The sequence below is a fragment of the Leptodactylus fuscus genome, chromosome 6 (genome assembly GCF_031893055.1).
Source record: "Leptodactylus fuscus isolate aLepFus1 chromosome 6, aLepFus1.hap2, whole genome shotgun sequence".
NCBI classification, from domain to species: Eukaryota; Metazoa; Chordata; class Amphibia; order Anura; family Leptodactylidae; genus Leptodactylus; species Leptodactylus fuscus.
In genome coordinates, this window is record NC_134270.1 from 171,659,989 (window position 1) to 171,685,290 (window position 25,302).

The 25,302-nt window shown below is 43.0% G+C and overlaps 1 protein-coding gene across 1 annotated transcript; it reads left to right on the forward strand.

Annotated features, from left to right (window-relative positions):
• The first annotated feature begins 793 nt into the window (after positions 1–793).
• Positions 794–15,523, forward strand: LOC142209842 (sulfotransferase 2B1-like). Its single transcript, XM_075278886.1, has 7 exons — positions 794–817; positions 3,972–4,112; positions 9,010–9,218; positions 11,077–11,203; positions 12,816–12,910; positions 13,338–13,518; positions 15,261–15,523. Exons 2-7 carry the CDS (start codon positions 3,977–3,979, stop codon positions 15,377–15,379), a joined length of 867 nt encoding a protein of 288 aa, XP_075134987.1. The 5' UTR covers positions 794–817; positions 3,972–3,976; the 3' UTR covers positions 15,380–15,523.
• Positions 15,524–25,302: the final 9,779 nt, after the last annotated feature.

Sequence of the window (25,302 nt, forward strand, 5' to 3'; positions counted from 1 at the left end):
ATGGCTTAATCACTCTGTCACTGCCCGGGTCACTCATGAACTGAGTTAACCTTATTGGTCATCAGGGATCCAGCTTTCCAAGGTGGAATAAAACAATTCATGCTGCAACTTTCTCATGTGCTAATGAATTAGCTTATCTCCCATCTCGGGGAGTAGGAGGAGGGGGCACCCTGGCAGGAGATCTGGCTAAGCACAAGTCAGGAGCTTCACCTTACTAAGCACTGTGAATACCTTGGAACTTTTGTCACATTTTAAAGCAAGGACTTCCAAGATTGTGCTAAGTCTATTAGAGATCCTTCAAGATGCACAGAATCAAATGGGCTCAAGGTTATCTGATTTATTCCGTTTTTCTCCTTTTATCTCTTAAAACTGTCATGCTTGTTTGTCCTCTTGTTTGTCACTTTTAATATTTATAATACTGAACCCTATTGGCATTAAATTGTTAACTTTAGCAGCACTTTGTGTGTGTCTTGTGAACCCGATTGATCCCGATTCTGTAACACAATAAATGGAGCTGGCAGATATTTGAAGAATTGAACTGAATTGACCTCTGGCAATTGCAAGTCATTTGTTAGGATGGTTCATAGGTGATAATTTGTTTCATAATGATCCAAAGTTTCTCAACCGATTAATACAACCAATAGTCTGAGAATAATGTGGAGTCCTAATACTTACTATAATCTATTAGTTATATATTAACAGAATGACATCACATAATGTGCCTAAGGTCACAAGGCTGAAGGATAAAAGAAACCTTTGACAGTAAGTGAGCGGCATTTCTAGTATCCGGGATCCGAAAGTGAGTCTGGACTGGAAGGTATTTGGTTTCTTTTCTGTCTTTCCTATGTAATGTGATATAACATTGTACGCTTATACTGAGATGTAACAGGTGGACACTGAATATTTATTTTTATAGGAATTATTGTAATATTGTATTTATATGTTATAATATGTAAATCAATAAACCTATATAACATGTAGTCACTCTTCACTGTGAGATCTTATCTACTAGTAATTTCCTATATTCACCCTATGTAGGAAGAATATGCAAATCTGTCTCCCAAGATGTAAACAGGGAGACAGTGCCTCTGTTATGCCGCCCTCTATGGGAAGCACCCTGAACATCATGCCCGACTTTTCCAGAAGCCTTTACTGCATAATGCGGGGTTATAACCAAATCAATTTCTCAGCTATGGACGGCGCCGTTTCTGTCTGGTTGGTAGCTGAGAAATTGATTTGGTTATAACTAGAGATGAGCGAACAGTAAAATGTTCGAGGTTCGATATTCGTTTCAAGTAGCCACTCAATAATCGACTACTTGAATCGAATATCGAACCCTATTATAGTCTATGGGGGGAAAATGCTCGTTTCAGGGGTAGGCAACGTTCGATCAAATTATACTTACCAAGTCCACGAGTGAGGGTCGGGCTGGATCCTCTGAGAAGTCTTCTCTGTGCAGCGTCCCCGCGGCATCTTCTGGCTCTGAATTCACTCTGCCAGGCATCGGGCCTGGGCGGAGCCGACTGCGCATGTCCGCACTACAAGCCTGGCAGAGTGAATGAAGAGCCGTAAGACGCCGTGGGGAAGCTGCACGGAGAAGACTTCTAAAGGTAGGAGAAGAACCAGCGTTGATTGGCCGACTGTATAGCATTCGGCCAATCAATGCTGGTGCTGCATCAAACTTTTCCATTCAAACAGCGAGTGGTACTCGATCGAGTACGAGTATTTCAAATACCGTAGTATTCGATCGAATACCTACTCGATCGAGTAGTACTCGCTCATCTCTAGTTATAACCCCGCATTATGCAGTAAAGACTTCTGGGAAAGTCGGGCATGATGTTCAGGATGCTTCCCATAGAGGGCAGCATAACAGAGGCACTGTCTCCCTGTTTACATCTTGGGAGACAGATTTGCATATTCTTCCCATGTTCCCTTGCAGTGGAGCAACTATGGCTGTATAAGTCTCCACACACCTGAAAAGGTGGTCTCTCCCTAAGTATGGATGTTATCCCCTTACTCTATGTAGTCATTGTGCAGGATCTTATATACTGAAGGAGCTGCAGTGTAGCACCGCATTACCATGTAACCATATATAAGCGTCTGCCACATATCTGACCTCATGTCCATTTGCTTATGGTTACTTATGGCCCAAAGTCTCAATTTTTTTCTGTTTAATTGTCATTTTTTACTGTAACAAAGAACCAGAACCATCCTTCCTACATGACCATGGTGCCAGAACCAAGTCCCTAAGATAAATCCCATAGCAGAACTAAGCTCATAGCATAACTACAAGACTATAGAAGAACTTCAAAAAGATCTAAAGTCCTGATCAAACCCACACCAATTCCTCCAGGTACACTTGCAGACAGTTATTAAAGGAACTCAGCAGACAAGTTTTTGCAAACAACTTGGAGAACTAAGCCCAGATTTGTGAGGATGTAGGCTTGGTCAAATCTTTCTGCTGCTTTACATCCTGCGGTCCAGGGTTATTTTAGTTCATTGTTTCAAAAGTAACTGGAGCGACCCCGCACCACGTGATGTAAAGCCACCACTCACAGCTATAAGCTGACGTTACTGTGCTATTATAAGTCATGGACCTTTAAGGCTGTATTAGATCGCTGGATCTCAGCCGGTCATCGACGTTAATTGCCTGGCATATGTATCATCATGTGTAATACAGCAATAATTCTTAGTTGATATGATTACTAGGGTCATAGGTAATAGGAGATAAGATACTCGGAAAGAAATCCAATATGACAGCAGAATGTTGTGGAATTTGCCTCAATATCTTACTGAGCAGAATCAGCTCTATCCTTAAATGATCCTGACATGTAAGACTGACTGTAATGTATGCTGTGCATTGTCCCATGGCTCAGAGTTATCTGATGGACTGAGGGTGCACTCTAGGTATGACTACATATGGTTGTGGGGATATTGTCACTCCTTACGGAGAGAGACCACCTTGTAGGTGTGTGGAGTCTTATAAAGTCATTTTTGCTCCACTGTGGGGGATCATGGGAAGAATATGCAAATATGTGTCCCAATATGCAAATAAGGAAACAGTGCCTCTGTATGTTGCCTTCTATTGGAAGCTCCCTTGAATATCATGCCCGACTTTCCTGAAAGCCTTTGCTGCAATGATGCAGTATTCTACCAAGTCAGTATCCCAGCTGTGGACAGCGCTGTTTAGATCTGATTGGATCTCATCAGCACAGCCTAGGGAGAACTGACTTGGCAGAGGTGAGAGATTTCGAGACCAGATTATGGGGATGTCATCACTCCTTAGGGAGAGACCACCTTGTAGTTGTGTGGGGTCTCTTCCTAAGGAGCGACAATATCCCCATAATCTGGTCTAGAGTCTCTCATCTCTGCCAAGTCACTTCTCCCTAGGCTGTGCTGATGAGATCCAATCAGATCTAAACAGCACTGTCCACAGTTGGGATGATACTGACTTAACAAAATCCCGCATCATTGCAATAAAGGCTTGTTGGAAAGTCGGGCATGATGTTCATGGGAGCTCCCCATAGAGGGCAGCATACAGAGGCACTGTTTCCCTGTTTAGATCTTGAGAAACATATTTGCATATTCTTCCTAGATATGGTTGGTGTTCTTCACCAGCGTCATTGTCATTGGTCAATGTCATCATCATCATCTTGAAATAAATAAGTTTTAAAGTTTTCTAGTAGCACTTTGTGCTATTAAATAAAAACAAAGAAAGTGAAAAACAGACAGGATTTCCCTCCTCTTTATTTTATACTTTTGCAGAAACATAAAAATAAAGTCCTATGTGTCGCCGAAAAAAAGACGTAGAAATTAGTTGAATAACACAAATGATAAAAATGTTACAGCCCTTAACACTGCACATACAAAAAACCCAAAAATGTGCCTGGTGCTGGACCAGAACTAGGACCGGTACAGAAGTGGTTAAGGACATTTGTCATGATATTGAACTTGGATTTGTTCTATTTCAGATAAAATGTCTTTTGACCATTTTTATTACAAAGAAGTCAGATTTGCCAAAGATGTGCACACGGAAGAGTCTATCAACCATGCCGAAAATGAATTTGAAGTATTTGATGACGACATTTACAATGTAACCTATCCCAAGTCAGGTAAGTAGAATATATTCGCTTATGGTTCATGGAAACTTTGGTCTTGTGACCTAAGAGCAATGTGTTGAATTACAACATAATATCTATTGATTGTCACTAGTTTGGTCACCACCCACATGACTATTGAAAAACTAAACCTGATGGAATCTTAGATACATGGGACTTTAACAGAATAGATCAATGTAAGTCACACAAATGAGACTGACGCTGGGTTCACACCTGCGTCTGGGGTCTCCGTTCTATGGTTTCCGTCTTCTGCATGCCAGAAGACGGAAACCATAGACCGGGTCCGGCCGTGCGCGGCGGTGAGCGTTTTGCGCTCTCCGCCGCGAAACCGGATTTTTTTGTCCGGACACAGAGTACTGCATGTCCGACTCTGTGTCCGGATTATAAAACCCGGTTTTGCGGCGGAGAGCGCAAAACGCTCACCGCCGCGCACGGCCGGACAGCTTTCTCACCCATTCAAATGAATGGGTGAGAAAGTCTCCTGCAGGTTTCCGTATCCTGCCTGTGTTTTAGGCAGGAAACGGAAACCTATGTACGGAGACCGGGCCGCAGATGTGAACGAGCCCTGAGATGGAACTTGTATGCAGTGTTGCATTTTGTTTATTTAATTTTTACTATCGTGTTGGGGGTGTTTGGTGACCATTTTTGTAATGTTAACCTATCTTCCTTTTTAATAGAAATCAGACTGTAATATTCTCCTAAGCAACCCTCTGAGCTGTTACTAGAGTACACATTTGTATTGAGAATATGCACAGCTGAAACGTTTACGGGAAGGGGGACGGTCGCTACAAATGGCTGTATCTACGGTTTTATACCACTCAAAAAATTGTCTCGGGTATCACGTGAAAGTTGAGGTTCTCTAAGACCTAAGTACCAGATATGAAAGATATATCTAATTCTTTGTTAGATAGACATAACTTGAATCTGGCAGTATGTGGAAGCTTAGAATCCTTGTGATACCAGAACCATTCTGATTTGCCTTATTAAACCGGAGATAAAGCCATTTGAAGTGACTATTTCAATTTGGTAAATGCTTCATCTCAACATGCTGCATTGAGTACAGGTGTACAGACAGAGTCTCTCTTGCAATGCTTAGTTTAGAGTCTGGTTTCTAATAAAGTGACTAAACTAGACTTAATATATAGACACACAGACAATAGTGGTTCTTGTATAGTCCCTAGAGACCACTCTCTCACCCCTGTAAAGGACTCTTAATTTTCCGGATTGCCCAAATCAGAGCCAACAGGATGCACAGATACCACCTGCCGGTCTCATTTCACCCACAGTGTAGCGTCCCTCCTAGAGTGGCTGCATTCTTGGGGAGGGGGGCTTCTAACCAGAGCCCTCCTAGCTACAGTATACACCACTACTGCTGCTGGTCCTTTGCTACGTGTTCTACTCCTTATATTACTCCAATGAGCTGTAATCTCTGCCTAGCCCTCAAACCATCACTGCAAGTATACCCACTACAGCTAACTCATAGGGTCGCTTTTGCTGTTGTTTTCTCCCTTCTCATGGGCCATGTCGACTCACAAAAGTGAAAAAGGAGGAAAGGCAGAGATGACTGAATCTCCTGGCATACCCTACCAGAACTATTCAGGACTCCATGTTAATCCAGTATGGCTGAAGGTGGATCTCCACATCATTAGCCGCCTCTAAGCAAGAACCTTCACCAGACACCGGAGAACTTAACATGGACTCTAAGATTCTTTTTGGAAAACTTAAACATCTGTTTTCCACTGAGCTATCCAAAGCCATTACAGATGTCAGATAAATAATGTGTTTCCCCGAAAAACCCTAATATCCCTAGAGAAGTCAAGCTGAATAATCTGGAATTGAACTTTTTGGTGACTTAGCTCCAACCACTTTGAATAGACACAGAACTATGTGTCATGTCACTCTAGATCTCCATAAATTTCAAATTTGATATTGCTGTGGATTTCCTTTTCATATCCCTTGCTCTATTCATGGTAAAGACTATGTCATCCACTCCTTGAAAGAAAGCTTGGATGTCCTCAAGCAGGAAGGAATTGTGGTTGAAGACCTAGAGGGTCTGGATCCCCTTCCCCAAATACCTAGTCGTATGTGGCAAACTAAACAAAAGCAGCCTCTGAATGTGCTAAGGCTCCTTCGCATCAGGGTTGGTGAATCAACGTGATATGTAGATTAAGGGATCTTAAGATTGGTTTGGTTAATTTGTAGGCACCCAATAATTACCAGGTCGGCTTTTTCCTAGATCTGTTTCAGGTTTTAGGACTACTATCTGTTCCTGGAGTAATATGGTGTGTGTGTGTGGGGGGGGGGGGGGGGGGGCGCTTTAATTTCTGCTATAACATAATACTTGATCGGTCCTCCCCCCATGGCAGATAATGTGTCGGCCAAATCCAAGGGTGAGCGCTACCATGCCATCTAATTCCTTGCTTTGGCAGACTGATGGCATGAATTTAATGGAAAGACGAGGGGCTACACATATTTTTCCACTGCCCACAAACACTCTACCAGAATCGATTGGGTTCTTGCTTCCACATCACTTCTCCCAATGCTCACCTAGGCCCAAAATGTCCCATGCACTGGATCAAATTCTGACCTTGTGCTAGCCGATTTAGCTTTTGTCATTGCCAGATTGTAAATCATCAGAGCTTTGTGAGGGCTCCTTTGTGGAAATGTCTGTTGTTTCTATGGATAATATGTATTTCGGGTTATATGTTGGGTTGAGCAATCCGGATGGGGAAAGATTGGATCCGAATCGGCAATCGAGCAAATTTCACGATCAGGATTGGCTGGAAATTATTAAAAATTGGATTTTGAAATGTCAAGATCGGCTCAACCCTACTGTATACATAATATACAATTAGGGTTGAGTGATTGGGAAAGATCGGATCCCGATCGGCGATTGAGCAAATTTCACGATCGGGATCGGTTGGAAAATGATTGGAAATTGGATTTTAAAATCGATCCTGAAATCTCAAGATCAGCTCAACCCTAGTTATATGTCAGAAATTTTTTGGGAGACAATGTGATTAAAAAAACAGTATATTTGTTGTTCATTTTATGTCAAAAATGATGTTCTATTTTTATACTGATATGCTATTTAAAAAGATAACAATCTGAAAAATTGGGGCAAATTTTCATTGATTTTGTTTTTTATTGCAATTTTTTCTTACTTTTCAACATTCTTATTTTCTGTTGAGACTTGTAAACTAGGTGGTGCAATTGCTGCTACAATGTTGTAGTATATAAAATAAAAGTGAAAGCAAAACTTATTCTATAGAGATACTTGTGACGGTGATGTGGAGGCCTTCAGTTAACCAGTAACACCATGGTATTTCATTAGCAACCTGTATTCGCATTGTGGATGGGTCAATGGGAACAGCAAAACACAAAGAGACACCTCAGATACTGCTATAAGTATTGGTATCTAAGGGATTAAATGGTTGCAAACTGTGTTTTCAGTCCACAAATCACTTGTGGGCTGTAGGATGTCTTTTTTGGGCCACCTTGAAGCATTGAGTGCTCTCTCCACCTCCTCGTAATGCCATAAGGCTCAACTTGCCAACAATATTCTACACTATGTTTTATATATAGGTTCCTAGGAGACCTAAGAGTATTCTACACTATGTTTTATAGATAGGTTCCTAGTAGTCCTAAGAGTATTCTACACTATGTTTTATAGATAGGTTCCTAGGAGCCCTAAGAGTATTCTACACTATGTTTTATAGATAGGTTCCTAGGAGTCCTAAGAGTATTCTACACTATGTTTTAGAGATAGGTTCTTAGGAGTCCTAAGAGTATTCTACACTATGTTTTATAGATAGGTTCCTAGGAGTCCTAAGAGTATCCTACACTATGTTTTATAGATAGGTTCCTAGGAGCCCTAAGAGTATTCTACACTATGTTTTATAGATAGGTTCCTAGGAGCCCTAAGAGTATTCTACACTATGTTTTATAGATAGGTTTCTAGGAGCCCTAAGAGTATTCTGCACTATGTTTTAGAGATAGGTTCTTAGGAGTCCTAAGAGTATTCTACACTATGTTTTATAGATAGGTTCCTATGAGTCCTAAGAGTATCCTACACTATGTTTTACAGATAGGTTCCTAGGAGCCCTAAGAGTATTCTACACTATGTTTTATAGATAGGTTCCTAGGAGTCCTAAGAGTATTCTACACTATGTTTTATAGATAGGTTCCTATGAGTCCTAAGAGTATCCTACACTATGTTTTATAGATAGGTTCCTAGGAGCCCTGAGAGTATTCTACACTATGTTTTATAGATAGGTTCCTAGGAGCTCTGAGAGTATTCTACACTATGTTTTATAGACAGGTTCCTAGGAGACCTAAGAGTATTCTACCCTATGTATTATAGATAGGTTCCTAGGAGCCCTAAGAGTATTCTACACTATGTTTTATAGATAGGTTCCTAGGAGTCCTAAGAGTATTCTACACTATGTTTTATAGATAGGTTCCTAGGAGCCATAAGAGTATTCTACACTATGTATTATAGATAGGTTCCTATGAGCTCTAAGAGTATTCTACACTATGTTTTATAGATAGGTTCCTAGGAGTCCTAAGAGTATTCTACACTATGTTTTATAGATAGGTTCCTAGGAGCCCTGAGAGTATTCTACACTATGTTTTATAGATAGGTTCCTAGGAGCTCTGAGAGTATTCTACACTATGTTTTATAGATAGGTTCCTAGGAGACCTAAGAATATTCTACCCTATGTATTATAGATAGGTTCCTAGGAGCCCTAAGAGTATTCTACACTATGTTTTATAGATATAGAGTCCTATAGATTTATAGATATAGAAATGTAAATCTTGATGGAATATATATTTCAGCCAAATTCCTGCATGTATACAATGTCTTGATGTAATCTCTTACTTCTTCTAGGTACTAACTGGATGATTGAAATCTTAAATTTAATTAAGCACAAGGGAGATGTAACAAAAAGCAGTGCTGTGCCAATCCACATTAGATCTCCATGGTATGAAACAGTTACATCTGAAGAACACATCGACAAACTGGACCCTCCAAGAATAATCACTTCCCACCTACCGCACCACATTTTTGCGAAGTCTTATTTCAAATCTAAAGCAAAAGTAAGTAACACATAACCCTCTGCTTAGTGAGAACAGATCCCTGAAGCTTGTGCTAAGAAATATTCTACTGACATTTGTAATATTTCAAATTAAGTTTTTAATGGAGTCAAACAATATGTATTTTGTCTAACTAAAATGAATGACACAGTGAAAATACTGAGGAGACCCAAGTTTGTGATGTTCGGCATCACCTGACAGCCTCTCTTTCAATGGTTGATGGGAGATGGACACTTTACAGTACTGATGTTATGTACAGTATATGAGATACAGTGGGTAGGAGCACAATGCACTTCAGTGATGGTGGAAGTATAGGATGGATGTGTTATTTATCCAAATTGCTTCATTTTCTTCAGCAATGCACATCACTGACTGCAGCAAGGAGAATCTTAGGCCGGAATCCGTGTCAAAATCCTGCTAAAAAAAACACCTCCCATTCAAATCAATAGGAGCTTGTCATACCCTTTCTTCAGGCGGATTCCACAGCTCATTCAGCCATGGACATCCTCCTCCCGACTAGTCCCATTCATTTGTGCCTAATCCAGAGCGGAATGCTGCGACTGGATTCCAGTGCACTGCAGGTGCATCTAGCTGTTTTTTTTGGTCTGGAATCTGAGGTGGCCTCCGCGTCAAATTCCAGACCAAAAAAACCCATCTGAACTAGGAGTAGGCAAAGTAGAACAAAGTTTAGTCAGATTTATTTAATTATAAGCAATTCTGTGAGAGAAATCATAGATAGGAGTAATGGTGACTAGGGTTGAGCAAAAAGATTGGAAAAGATCGGATTCCATTCCCGATCTTTTCCCGTGGGATCAAGGTTATTGGCTGATAGCCAATCATTGTGGGAAAAAGCTAACAATGATTGGCCAGTAGCCAAGTATTGTGGGAAATAACCTCCGACTTTGATCCCGCGGGAAAAGATCGGAATCGGAATCCACTCTTTTCTGATCTTTTCGCTCAACCCTAATGGTGACTATATATCCTATATAAGCCAGTCTGCTGCAGAAATACATGCAATGTACACTTAACCTTTTCATTGCCAATATTATAAATGCCTGTTTTTCAATATAGCAGTTTAACTTCTTACTGTCCATAGTGGCTTACATTGTTTTACTGACAGAGTTAGACTTCTTAGGAGCAAGGGTGTTTTGGGGTCATAAGTAGAGATGAGTGAACAGTAAAATGTTCGAGGTTCGATATTCGTTTCTAGTAGCCCCTCAATATTCAACTACTCGAATCGAATATCGAACCCTATTATAGTCTATGGGGGGAAAATGCTCGTTTCAGGGGTAGGCAACGTTCGATCAAATTATACTTACCAAGTCCACGAGTGAGGGTCGGGCTGGATCCTCCGTGCAGTTTTCTCCTTGCAGCGTCCCCGCGGCATCTTCCGGCTCTTCATTCACTCTGCCAGGCATTGGTCCTGGGCAGAGCCGACTGCGCATGCCCGCACTACAAGCACTACAAGAGGACATGCGCAGTCGTCTCTGCCCAGGCCCGATGCCTGGCAGAGTGAATGAAGAGCCGGAAGACGCCGCGGGGAAGCTGCACGGAGAAGACTTCTAAAGGTAGGAGAAGAACCAGCATTGATTGCCCGACTGTATAGCATTCGGTCAATCAATGCTGGTTCTGCATCAAATTTTTCCATTCGAATAGTGAGTGGTACTCGATCGAGTACGAGTATTTCGAATACCGTAGTACTATTCGCTCATCTCTAGTCATAAGCTTTTGGGTCAGAACTGCTGTTCTGATAGCCAAAAAAAAATATTTCACATGTGCTAATCTGTAAAATCTTTGTTTCTAAAGGGATCTTTTTTTTGGTTACCCCCAAAAAAGTATGACACTACTTTTTTTTTTTCAGATTATCTACACAATGCGAAACCCAAGAGACGTCATTGTATCTTTGTTCCATTTTACCAAGATTCTCAGTCTCTTCACACCTACAGAAAATTTCCAGAATTTCATAGAGGACTTTATAGAGGGGAAGGGTGAGAAACTTCATTAATGGAATATCCAATAATAAAATGTACATTTTTTTTAATTATAATTTTTTGGGGAATTTTTTATGTGAAGGTCCAAATTGAATATCATTTCAAATAATATTATAATGTAATATTATTTAGTTAGTTTAGTGGAAGATTTTTAACTTCTGTATTCCAGGCCACAAAGAAGTTAACCAACTAGATCAGAGTTAGGCCCCTTGCATACGACCGCGGCAATGGTGAGTGTGCTATCCATGTATTTCATAGCTAGCACGCTGACCCATTGTTATCTATAATGATAAGAGAACACAGCACTGAGCAGATCCTAGTGTATTATATCTGGGTGTAAAATCGTAAGTAGAGTATACAGGTGACTACTCCCCTGGTTTGGTTGTGTGGCTCATAACAACTAGAGATGAGCGAGTAGTACTCGATCGAGTAGGTACTTGATCGAATACTATGGTATTCGAAATACTCGTACTCGATCGAGTACCACTCACTATTCGAATGGAAAAGTTCGATGCAGTATCAGCATTGATTGGCCCAATGCTATACAGTCGGCCAATCAATGCTGGTTCTTCTCCTACCTTTAGAAGTCTTCTCCGTGCAGCGTCCCCGCAGCGTCTTCCGGCTCTTCATTCACTCTGCCAGGCATCGGGCCTGGGCAGAGCCGACTGCGCATGTCCGCTTGTAGTGCAGGCATGCGCAGTCGGCTCTGCCCAGGCCCGATGCCTGGCAGAGTGAATTCAGAGCCGGAAGACGCCTCGGGGACGCTGCACGGAGAAGACTTCTCGGAGGATCCAGCCCGACCCTCACTTGTGGACTTGGTAAGTATAATTTGATCAAACGTTGCCTACCCCTGAAACGAGCATTTTCCCCCCATAGAGTATAATAGGGTTCAATATTCAATTTGAGTAGTCAAATATTGAGGGGCTACTCAAAACGAATATCAAACCTTGAACATTTTACTGTTCGCTCATCTCTAATAACAACCTATTTTGCATAACAAACAATGTGGAGAGGGAGGACAGCAGCTTGAAACTGTCACGAGGACGTCAGACCAGGTATAAGAATGGACCAGCCTTCGGGATGGATAGACAAAGGACAGCACTGTGACCCACTGTGGCAGGATTGATTTGCACTTGAAAAAGGGCTATAATAGCCCAAAACGTTGTGCCCATAAAGTTGTCCACAATATCCTTTGGGTGAGTGCTGTCCTTTGGCTATCCATCCCGGAGGCTGGTTCATTCTTATACCATTGTTTTCTATCCCCATGTCCCCCATATGCCACTTGTGCTTTTAATTCACAGCAGGCTGGTTGCAGCATGGTCGTCTGCAACCGGCCTTATACCCGAAATCTGAATCTGCTAGGTACTGGACGCTAATATAGTAGACATGCAGGCTACTTCTATTCAAGTAATAGATTGAGAGCAGCAATCTTGTCCACTGTGTAGTGGTGTTTTTGGGGAGTTGGAGACCCCAATATAGTTAAAAGTAAAGCAATAATGGCCACCCCAGGGTGGGCTCCACAGTGTCAGTGGACCCAGTGAAGTCACCCCCTCTACCCTCCCGCTAGCTACACTGCTGTTTTTAAGTAATCTGGTCCTTTGTCTTTCAGCTCTGTACGGGTCTTGGTTTGACCATATAAAAGGCTGGATGCAAATGAAAGATGATGAAAGATTCTTCTTTATCACCTATGAGGAGCTTCTCCAGGTAATAATACTGCAGTACAGGGCGGCATGGAGAGCGGGTTGGGTCTCTGTAGTAAATTCTGTGCAAGATATAGCTTTAGTCCCTGCAATGTGGATGGGATTCTAGAGATTCCCATCCACACCTTGTTGAAAAATTTGCACAGTGCACTCACTGTTATTTCCATTTTGGTGTTATCTAGTTGTCTTTTTGCACATGTGCTGTTCGGACCCTCGGCAGATGATCAGAGAAATTCTCAGGAGCTTCTGGCTCTAGACTGGCTTCTTAGGGATTACACATCTGTATATATGTCTCTAGGAGCTTTATTTCTTTACTTTTTATTGAATGTCTTAGTAAAAGTTACGTCTTAGAAGCCCTCTCTGTGATAATATACAGCTAACACTCTATATATACACTATATATAGATATACATACATCTCATATTTTTCAGGATCTCCGTGGCGGTGTGATAAGAATCTGTAAATTTTTGGGGCAGGAGTTGGATGACGCCCAGATTGACTCGGTTGTTGAACATTCAACCTTCAAATCCATGAAGGAAAACCCAATGTCAAATTGGAGTCAACTGCCTTCTGATGTAATGGACCAATCGAAAGGCGCCTTCATGCGTAAAGGTAATTCTATATATCATCACTATCAGATGACTAGGGAATCATTTGTAAAACAATTTCTGTTGAGTTTGATTTTTGAGCTTTTTTATGGTCATGCTGGTTTCCAAACTGTAGTTAGTTTTCAATTACCACGTCAAGTTTTTTTCTCTACACCTTATGAGAATGTGACCACTCTCCATGGAATCGAACATGGATCATGGATATTGCTCTCCTATTGGCTGACATAAACCTTCTACGATGGGCACAGGAGAACAGCCATAGGTTTATACTTGGCGTTTATACTTGAAATACTGTCGTGAGACGTGTGTCGCTCTGAAATTGCGCAGCGCATTCCAACATGGAGTCTGAGTTCTTGTTTAGATTCAAGGTTAGAAAGGTTTAGTGTTTGAGATTAAACTTCTCCTTATGTCTACCTCTTCTAGTTCATGTTGTAAGTGCTTAAACAGTCCCAATTCGTTTTGATATATAGGTGGCAGTTTTACCATTCGCAGTCAAAGGACACTCGCTCATACCTACATATGATGGCTGACTATTAGGGTTGAGCCAATCTTGAGATTTCAGGATCGTTTTTAAAATCCGATTTCCGATCATTTTCCATCCGAACCCAATCCTGATTCCAATTCTGATACTAATGCAAGTCAATGGGATTTTTTAATGATCGAAAATCAGATTTTAAAAACGATCCTATTCCCTACACAGTGTGGAGTCCAAAAATTGAAGGCTTCAATGTTTGGACTCCACGCTGTGTAGTGATTAAGAAAATCCACCGGCTACTTAGTCCCCCTTGCACAGAACCACTGCCGCCGCCGCTCCCAGTGTGTACGCTGCTCCCCGGAGCTCCAGGCCATTGTTCTCTGTCCATTTCTCTCTTCTCTCATTCAGACGCCGGAAGAGCCCCCGCCTACTTAGTGAATCACTCACGTCTCCCCGCTGTGTACCCACCCACATTCGCCTAAACCACAACAATCCCTAACTACTGCCAGCATCAGTGACACTAGCCTAGGGAGGCGAGGGCGCGCATGGCGCTTTGCCGGTGTCTGAATGAGAGAGGAGAGGACAGAGAACAAAGGCCCGGAGCTCTGGGGAGCAGCAGCGGTTCTGTGCAGGTAACTAGGGTTGAGAAATCTGGATCGGAATTCCGTTCCCGATCTTTTTTATACGGGATCAGAACCCAACCGCGATTGTGAAATTTAACCTATTGCTGATCGGGATCTGATTTTTTTCCCATCCCAATCGCTCAACCCTAGTGACTATTGTTGGAGCATCAAGCGAGAATGTCCACAGATTAAACAATCCAGAAAAAGCTATAAGTGAAAATTTGTACCTTAATATGTAATTACCTTGCGATAAAAAACCAACTATTTGTATGAACACACTTTATCATTCAGTAACCATTATAGAATTTGTATGAATAAAATGACTCTTTGTAAATAGTATATCTGGTAAGTTTTTACTTTATTTTCCTTTCTGTGCACAATTTGTATGACTTCTGAGGGTGTCCTGTAGCTTAAAAAGTTGACGTGATAGACAGAACCTGTGATTAGTTTTGGATCCAGAGGCCAAATGATAGTTGAAAACAATTCACAGATTTAAGACGATTTAAGACAATGAAATTGCTCTTCCCCAGTGTAATTTTTAGTAGCCGATTATTATATCAGAGGCCATGTAGACTTTGGCTATTACACCTCTTGTAAACTTTCTCAGAATTCACAATAATGTATTTCTGCATATTTTGTTCCTTACAGGAATATCTGGAGACTGGAAGAATCATTTTACTGTCGCACAGAGCGAGTACTTTGATAAAATCTACCAAGAGAAGATGAAGGACCTCAATATGAGCTTTTTCTGGGAACAATCTTCCTAAAGTTCTGGCCTCATTTTGTATTACATTCAGGAAGTGGTTGATGGATAGAACAACATGTCTTACCAAGGGTTGTCCGAGATTCCTCCAGTCACTGACCATCCGATACAATACTATGGCTGGGAGCCGCAATGGGAAATTACATGTATTATATCCAAAAAGCCCCAAAGGGCAGATGGCCGCTCTGCTATTGTCCTGGGGTTTGTCCCATATTGGAAAATAGTTTAGTCTGTATTTGTATTAAATGTTGAATATGTTTCAGAATAAAACAGCGAATACATGAACAGAAATGGAGTTTTTATTTTGTTACTCATGAATGGCGACAAATTCCACAACAAGGTTTATTAAGTATCGGCCTGTGTGTACACTGACATAGTATCACCATTATGTTACTTCATTCCATATGAAAGATAAAAAGAAACCAGAACTAAAAATCTTCTTTTATTATTTTATTAAAAAGAATAAAACCTCAGCAGTATATAGAGCCATCCATACAGAGCGTCCGTTACTTTCTGACATGTATCGATCACACATTTGAGCAGGTTGCACACGACCTTGTGCTAAGCGGCTGCCATGCATGAACAACACGGGTGATGCATGGGGGATACAAGGATGACTCCCGTGTGCTGCCCGTGCACTGGCTGGGCTGCCACCTCCCCTTTCATTCAATGAATAGGAAGCCTCGGAAGCAGGGCCGCAAAATCAGACGGGAATAAGACCTGTTTTGTATTTTGCAATCCAGACTCTCAGACTCGACAAGGGACTGTGTAATTCAGAGGTATAACCAGTAGGAAGAGCGAGAGATTGTGATCCCACTATATAGTGTGTTGATGGGACGACATTGGAAATACAGTGTCCAGTCCTGGAGATATCACCTACAAAAAGACATAAGTAAAATAAAACTGGTGCAAATGTGGGCTGCAAAATGGTAGAGGCTCTGAAGTATAGAGTGCATTCATTATTGGAAAAATCCACATCATCTTCAAGGTCTTGTAAGGGCTAGTTCACACGGGGCTAGTGACGGCATATTTTGGTCCTGATTTTGGGTGTGAAGCCACGTCAGAATAGGACCAAAATGCGCCTGTTGCGACTGTCGCAGATTCCCGCTCCGGAGTAGGCCCAAATGAATGGACCTAGTTCGGAGGGTGCTGTCGCGCGGCGGACGCCGCAGCTTGATCAGCTGCGTAATCGGCGTGAATAAAGGGCAGCTCGCTTCTTTTTTTGCTTAAAGAGGACCTTTCATCAGATCGGGCACATGCAGTTTTATATACTGCTGGAAAGTTGACAGTGCGCTGAATTCAGCGCACTGTCGGCTTTCCCGATCTGTGCCCGGTGTAAAGCGCTATCGGTCCCGGTACCGTAGTGCTTTAGTGTCAGAAGGGCGTTTCTGACACTTAGCCAGGGACGCCCTCCTGCCCAGCAGCGCCTATCGCACTGTGCTGTGTGAGCGGGGAGGAACGCCCCCTCCCTCTGCTCACACAGCTTGTCCATAGATGAGTATTATCAGGAGCGGGAGGGAGGAGTTACTCCCCGCTCCACTGTACAGCGCAATAGGCGCTGCTGCGGAGAAGGACGTACCTGGCTAAGTGTCAGAAACGTCCTTCTGACTGTAAAGCGCTACTTTACCGGGACCGATAGCGCTTTACACCGGGCACAGATCGGGAAAGCCGATAATGCGCTGAATTCAGCGCACTGTCAGCTTTCCAGCAGTATATAAAACTGCCTGTGCCCGATCTCATGAAAGGTCCTCTTTAAGCGGGAACACACAGCTAAGCACAAAAAGAACACTAGCGGTCTACATAGACCTCTATTGTGAGGGGGCGGATTTTGAGGTCCAAATCCACCCCTTCTAGCCCCATGTGAACGACCCCTAATCCTTATACTTTGTTTTCTCCCTTCTTTTACAATATGGCCACCATTTTAGTCAGTTTGTGCGAACCAAACTGCAAAAAGTTTGGATTTGTTCAAATCAAAGGTCAGATTGAATCTGGTTCATTAATAACTGGTTCGCTCCTTGGTCATATCACCAAATGAATAGGGCTGACCTGTAGCACAGCCTCCATATTACGCATAATTATGTGCTTGGTAAGCAATGAGGAGGTCGCAATAGTCATCTGAATAGCAAATGCCTTGGGTTTGTTGGAGTACTACAGATCTGATGATGATGACTTACACTGCACAGCAACACACCAGCAACAAATCATCTGAATGGTCAGTGGTCAAGTAAGATAAGTATAAAATAGAACTTGAATTCAAGTTTGTGTGTTTGGATGTTTGTTACTCAATCACGCAAAAACTGCTGAACAGATATCGATGAAATTTGGCAAATAGATAGTTTGTAACTTCAAATAAAACATAGCCTACTTTTTATCCCAGTAAATGACATGGCTTCATGACTGCTATGAATTTATGTTCACATACTATATAACACTAGAGATGAGCGAACAGTAAAATGTCCGAGGTTCGATATTCGTTTCGAGTAGCCCCTCAGTATTAGACTACTCGAATCGAATATCAAACCCTATTATAGTCTATGGGGGGAAAATGCTCGTTTCAGGGGTAGGCAACGTTCGATCAAATTTTATACTTACCAAGTCCACGAGTGAGGGTCGGGCTGGATCCTCCGTGCAGTCTTCTCCTTGCAGCGTCCCCGCGGCGTCTTCCGGCTCTTCCGGCTCTTCATTCACTCTGCCAGGCATCGGGCCTGGACAGAGCCGACTGCGCATGCTCACACTACAAGCACTACAAGTCGGCTCTGCCCAGGCCCGATGCCTGGCAGAGTGAATGAAGAGCCGGAAGACGCTGCAGGGAAGCTGCACGGAGAAGACTTCTAAAGGTAGGAGAAGAACCAGCGTTGATTGGCTGACTGTATAGCATTCGGCCAATCAATGTTGGTTCTGCATCAAACTTTTACATTCGAACAGCGAGTGGTACTCGATCAAGTACAAGTATTTGGAATACCGTAGTATTCAATCGAGTACTACTCACTCATGTCTATATAACACTGCTCTTGCAGTAGCTTATCTCAGCCTGGTCTGTTTTCTCTCTATGTCAACAGTCAGCGAACTCTCACTCCATTCTGTACATGCATTTGCATATTATCTGATCTGCTCCAGGCAGAGTGCTGACACACTGGATGGGAAAACACCTTTAATCCAATTTGGCAGTTTGCTACTTTTAAACATGGCGGGGAAAATAAAATCTAATTTGTTGCAAAATTTTAAAAGAACGACAGCTATGAAAAGTTCTCCTCAAGAGAACCTGACAGGGATCATCAGCGCCAACAACAGGCTAATTATATGGTGTCTCAGCGAGCTGGCAGAGTGAACAATCACGGGCACAGCATGAGGAACAAGTTTACCAGCAGGACAACTTAAGAGCTGCCAAAATGCCAGAGCAGGCAAACCATCGATGGCAACAATTTGCTGAATATAGGTGGATCATCGACTCCAACAACATGCAGACGAAGTCATGGGCAGAGGCTAGTCTCCCTATCTTATAAAAATGAATTCTTGTCTGTCTGTCTGTCTGTCTGTACTCTAATGCGAACCAAACGACTCGACCGATCTTCACCAAATTTGATACAGAGATACTTCAGGTATCCGGGAAGGTTTAAGACGAGACTCCAACTCGCTCGGACGTACCGTTGCTGAGATACAGCATTCCAAATACAGTGCCCCCCCCCTTAGCCAATACAAACCTGCAAGTCTTTCACTCATATTCCAACTGCAATACACACGGTAACTCCACATACACAACCCAACACTGATATCCAAACTGAGATACACGCATCAGAGGATTAGATACACAGATCAGCACACAGTATCACATGCCAGAGGATTAGATACACGGGTCTGCACACAGTCCCACACACCAGAGGATTAAATACGCATTTCTGCACACAGTTCCACACACTGAAGGATTTGATACGTGCATTTGCACACGGTTTCACATGCCAAAGGATTAGATACAGGCATCTACACACAGTTCCACACTCCAGAGGATTAGATACGTGCGTCTGCACACATTTGTACACGCCATAGGATTAGATACACGCGTCTGCACACAGTTCCACATTCCAGAGGATTAGATATGCGCGTCTGCACACAGTTCCACATTCCAGAGGATTAGATACGCGCATCTGCACACAGTTGTACATGCCATAGGATTAGATACACGCGTCTGCACACAGTACCACATGCAGTAGGATTAGATACGCGCATATACACATAGCTCCACACGCCAAAGGATTAGATATGCACGTCTGCACACAGTACCACACGGGGGAGGATTAGATACGCGCGTCTACACACAGTACTACATGCCATAGGATTAGATACGCGCATCTGCACACAGTACCACATGCCGGGGGATTGGATACGCGCGTCTACACACAGTTCCACACGCCGTAGGATTAGATACGTGCCTCTTCACACAATACCATACAGGGGAGGATTAGATACACGTGTCTTCACATAGTTGTACACGCCATAGGATTAGATACATGGGTCTGCACACAGTCCCACACACCAGAGGATTAAATACGCACTTCTGCACACAGTACCACATGCCATAGGATTAAATACGTGCGCCTGCACACGGTTCCACATGCCGAAGCATTAGATACAGGCGTCTACACACAGTTCCACACTCCAGAGGATTAGATACACAGATCAGCACACAGTATCACACGCCAGAGGATTAGATACACGGGTCTCCACACAGTCTCACACACCAGAGGATTAAATACGCATTTCTGCACACAGTTCCACACACTGAAGGATTTGATACACGCGTCTGCACACGGTTCCACATGCCGAAGGATTAGATACAGGTGTCTACACACAGTTCCACATTCCAGAGGATTAGATACGCGCGTCTGCACACAGTTGTACACGCCATAGGATTAGATACACGCGTCTGCAGACAGTACCATATGCAGTAGGATTAGATACGCGCGTCTACACATAGTTCCACACGCCAAAGGATTAGATACGCGCCTCTTCACACAATACCACACTTTGGAGGATTAGATACGTGTCTCTGCACACAGTACCACAAGCCAGAGAATTAGATACGCGTCTCAGCACACAGTATCACACAGGGGAGGATTAGATACGCGTGTTTACACACAGTACCACATGGGGGAGGATTAGATACGCGCGTCTACACACAGTTCACATGCCATAGGATTAGATATGCGCATCTGCACACAGTACCACATGCCGGGGGATTGGATACACGCCTCTACACACAGTTCCACACGCCGTAGGATTAGATACGCGCCTCTTCACACAATACCACACAGGGGAGGATTAGATACACGTGTCTTCACACAGTTGTACACGCCATAGGATTAGATACACGCATCTGCACACAGTACCACATGCTGTAGGATTAGATATGTGCGTCTACACACAGTACCACATGCCTTAGGATTAGATACACGCGTCTACACACAGTACCACATGCCGTAGGATTAGATATGCACGTTTACACACAGTACCACATGCCGTAGGATTAGATACACGTGTCTACACACAGTTCCACACGCCGTAGGATTAGATACGCGCCTCTTCACACAATTCCACACGCTGTAGGATTAGATACGCGCCTCTTCACACAGTACCACACGGGGGAGGATTAAATACGTGCGTCTGCACACAGTACCACACGCCAGAGGATAAGATAAGTGCATCTGCACACAGTACCAAATTCCGTAGGATTAGATACGCACGTCTGCGCACAGTACCACATGCCGTAGGATTAGATACCCACGTCTACACACAGTTCCACATGCCTTAGGATTAGATACGCGCCTTTTCACACAATACCACACAGGGGAGGATTAGATACGTGCATCTGCACACAGTACCACATGCCAGAGTATTAGATACGCGCATCTGCACATGGTACCGTACGCCAGAGTCATTAGATATGCGCGTCTGCACACAGTTTCACTTACTGGAGGATTAGATACGCGCCTCTTCACACAATACCACACGGGGAGGATTAGATATGTGCATCTGCACACAGTACCACACCAACAAGGATTGGATACTTGCATCTAAACACAGTACTACACGGGGAAGGATTAGATACAGCTTTACTCCAGGTATCCATAACAACTGATCACAGGTTTTTCACTGACATCCAAAATGAGATACACATAATCACATGACGCTTATGGACATACACACAAAGCACATACAAAATACACCAGTGCAAAAATTGGACAATTCTTATGGGGCCACTATACAAACATAAAATGTAATATACCCGTGTGAAGCCGGGTCCTCCCTCTAGTATCTTATAAAAAATGGGCATCTAAAAAGGTTGCGAACATCAACTATCAATTTAATCAATACTAATGCACCTAAAACATCACAGGATTGATGAAGCCTAATTTTGGATACTTTATTTGAGTCCGAATATCTGTGACTCCTCTGTTCTGGTATCCTAGTGTATAGTAATACACAGACAGGGTATGGAAGCACCCACACCCCTTCATACCACTCTATATCTATTGATGGACACCAAACTCTAAAAAGGACTAGATATAGGCACTAGGGCTGTTGATCCCTTTACATAAAATATTCATCATTTGCTATGCCCACTCAGCAGATAACCATCATGGAGTTTAAAGTGAACTTCTAACTCAGATATTCCCAACCAGCCGGGAGTCATGTCTTTAACACACCATCCAGCTGCTCCCTCTTTATGGAATATTTGAGGAATGCTGGATGCATCTATATGTTCCAAGTGTAGGGACTTACAAATAACTCTGTGTATGTATACAGAGACATAGTCTGGCTGATTACTGATAGTGTATCACCTTATCTGGTATACAATCCCTGCACATCCATTGAAAATCAAGAGCCAAATTCAAGCTTTTGCTTAGAAAGAGTCTTGCCTCTCTTACTGCTGAGCTATATACTGCATTGGGCAAGGTGTACTCTGTTCAACGCATTTCTTCCTCATAACAAGGGTTCATCAGGAGCCATAAAGACATAAGCTCAGACTAAAAATCAGCCTAACAAAGCACCGATCCAATGGACTGTGGTAGTATATTGCAGATATCACTGCAGCTCGAGAGCTCTAATGGTTGGCTATTGTAGTACCAGAGCTCACCATTAGAGACAAACACAGACTCCCTGCTGTTTTATGACCAAATCTGGCAGTAAGCTCTTTGACGTAATAAAGGCCAGACCAGGCCAACTCATTATCACTACCAAGCTCATCCCCGATCTCAAGGAGTAGAAGGAAGGGGGCATTATGGCAGGTGGCATGGCTAAGCACAAGTAAGAAGCTTTGCCTTACAAAGGACTGGGGATACTTTGGAAATTTTGTCACATCTTGGAGCCAGTAAGCAAGCTGGTTGTGCCCAGTGCATCAGAGATCCTCCAATTGTGTTTGTGTCTGACTGCTGGGAGCAGTAGTGTATGCCGGGGATTTCTATTGATCCAGATAATAAATACAATAGGTCAATAGGTGGTGGACATGTATTTGAGGTTTTTGGACTGAATTGACCTGATAGTCACATCCACATCACATGTTAGTATTGTCTCTGCATGGCAATTGGTTTCATAATAATTCAAAGTTCCTCAGCCAAATCTTATAGCCAAGAGTTTGATAATAGGGTGGAGTCTAAATACTTTCGATAATCTATTAGTTGTATATTAGCAGAGTTACATCCCATAACGTGCCTAAGGTCACAAGTCTTAAGGATAAAAGAAACTTTTTACAGAAAGTGAGCAGCAGGATTGTTTCAGGATAATTTTGAAGCATGTCGTAGTCATTGCAATTTGATAAATCGGAGTGTTGTGCAAGACGTCTGTACTCTAATACTGCCAGATTTTTGGTTTCTTCACTATGCCCATAGGCAGAACAAGGCTCCAGAATAGTTTCCTCTCTGCTGCATTTACTTGGGTCCACCAATGGGGCATGCCATACAACAAGGTGGCATTTTGTTCTCTAAATTGCTGGACATATACATTTTGTGGGGGCTACTATAAAATCATCAGAAACAAAGACTTTGAAAAAGTCAATTTCTGTGATGCATTCAGTCTTAATTTGGATTCCTGACCTGCACAGGCTGAGGCTTCTAGTTTTCAGGGGTTGGTTGTTAGAATGGTTCATAAGTAACAATTGGTTTAAGATAAGATAAGATAATCCTTTAATAGTCCCACAGTAGGGAAGTTTCAGCATGTTACAGCAGCATAGTAATACAGATACAGGATAATACACAGTAATATAATACAGACATAGACACACATATGCTGAGAAGAGAAGATATACTAGGAGTCCATAGCAGCTAAGGAAGAGAAGAAAGAAAGAAGGAAGACTTCATAGTCATAATCATTAGTTTTCTGTGCGGAGTGATCTTCGCTTGGTCTGATGTAAATTATACAGCCTGGTCGCAGTTGGAAGGAAGGACCTGCGATAGCTCCTTCTCACACTTGGGGTGAAGCAGACGGTCACTTACAGTGCTGCCAAGTGCCATCAAGGTCTCATACATGGGGTGGAATTTGTTCTCCCGCATGGAGGTCACCACAGACAGTGTCCTTCTGTCACCCACCACCTGTACTGGGTCCAAGGGGCTCCCCAGGACAGAGCTGGCACTTCTGATCAGCCTGTCAAGTCTATTTCTGTCCCTGGTTGATATACTGCTCCCCCACCAGGCCACACCAAAAAAGATGGCTGAAGCAACCACAGAGTTGAAAAAGGCCCTAAGAAGTGTCCCCTGGACTCCGAAAGCCCTCAGCCTCCTGAGCAGGTAGAGCCTGCTGTGGCCCTTTCTGTGCAGCGCCTCCAGGTGATCAGCCCAGTCTAGTTTATTATTGTGGAGCACACCCAGATACTTATAAGTCCTGACTATCTCAATACATGTCCCTTGGATCTCCACCGGGGTCGGAGCACTCCTCCGTTTGCTAAATTCCACCATCTCCTTGGTCTTCCCAGCATTAATCCTGAGGTGGTTCCGCTGGCACCATTCAACAAAGTCCTGATTTAAGTCTCTGTATTCCCTATCGTCGCCATCAGTGATAAGGCCTACTACTGCTGAGTCATCGGAGTACTTCTGTAAGTAACAGCTGGATGAGTTGTGCCTAAAGTCAGCAGTGTACAGTGTGAAGAGAAATGGGGCAAGAACTGTACCGTGTGGTGCCCCCGTACTACAGATCACAGTGTTAGACACACAGTCCTAACAGTCATAATAATCCAAAATTTCTCAGCCAAATAGTATAACCAAAAGTTTGAGAATAATGTGGAGTACTAATACTTTCTATAATCTATTAGTTATATATTAACTGATTTACATCACATAATGTGTCTAAGGTCACAAGGCTGAAGGATAAGAGAAACCTATTACAGTAAGTGCGCGGCATTTCTAATATCCGGGATCGGGGAGTGAGTCTGGACTGGAAGGTATTTGGTTTCTTTTCTCTCTATGTAATGTGATATAACATTGTACACTTATACTGTGATGTAACAGGCGGACTGTGGGATCTTATCAACTAAGATGCACTAAGGGATAGTCAGGACTTATAAGTATCTGGGCGTGATCCTCAATAATAAACTAGACTGGGCTGATCACCTGGAGGCGCTGCACAGAAAGGGCCACAGCAGACTCTACCTGCTCAGGAGGCTGAGGGCCTTCGGAGTCCAGGGGCCATTTCTTAGGGCCTTTCTCAACTCTGTATTTGCTTCAACCATCTTTTTTGGTGTGGCCTGCTGGGGGAGCAGTATGTCAACCAGGGATAGTAATAGACTTGACAGACTGATCAGGAGGGCCAGCTCTGTCCTGGGGAGCCCCCTGGACCCAGTACAGGTGGTGGGTGACAGAAGGATACTGTCCGTGGTGACCTCCATGGGGGAGAATAAGTCCCACCCCATGTATGGGACCATGGCGGCACTTGGCGGCACTG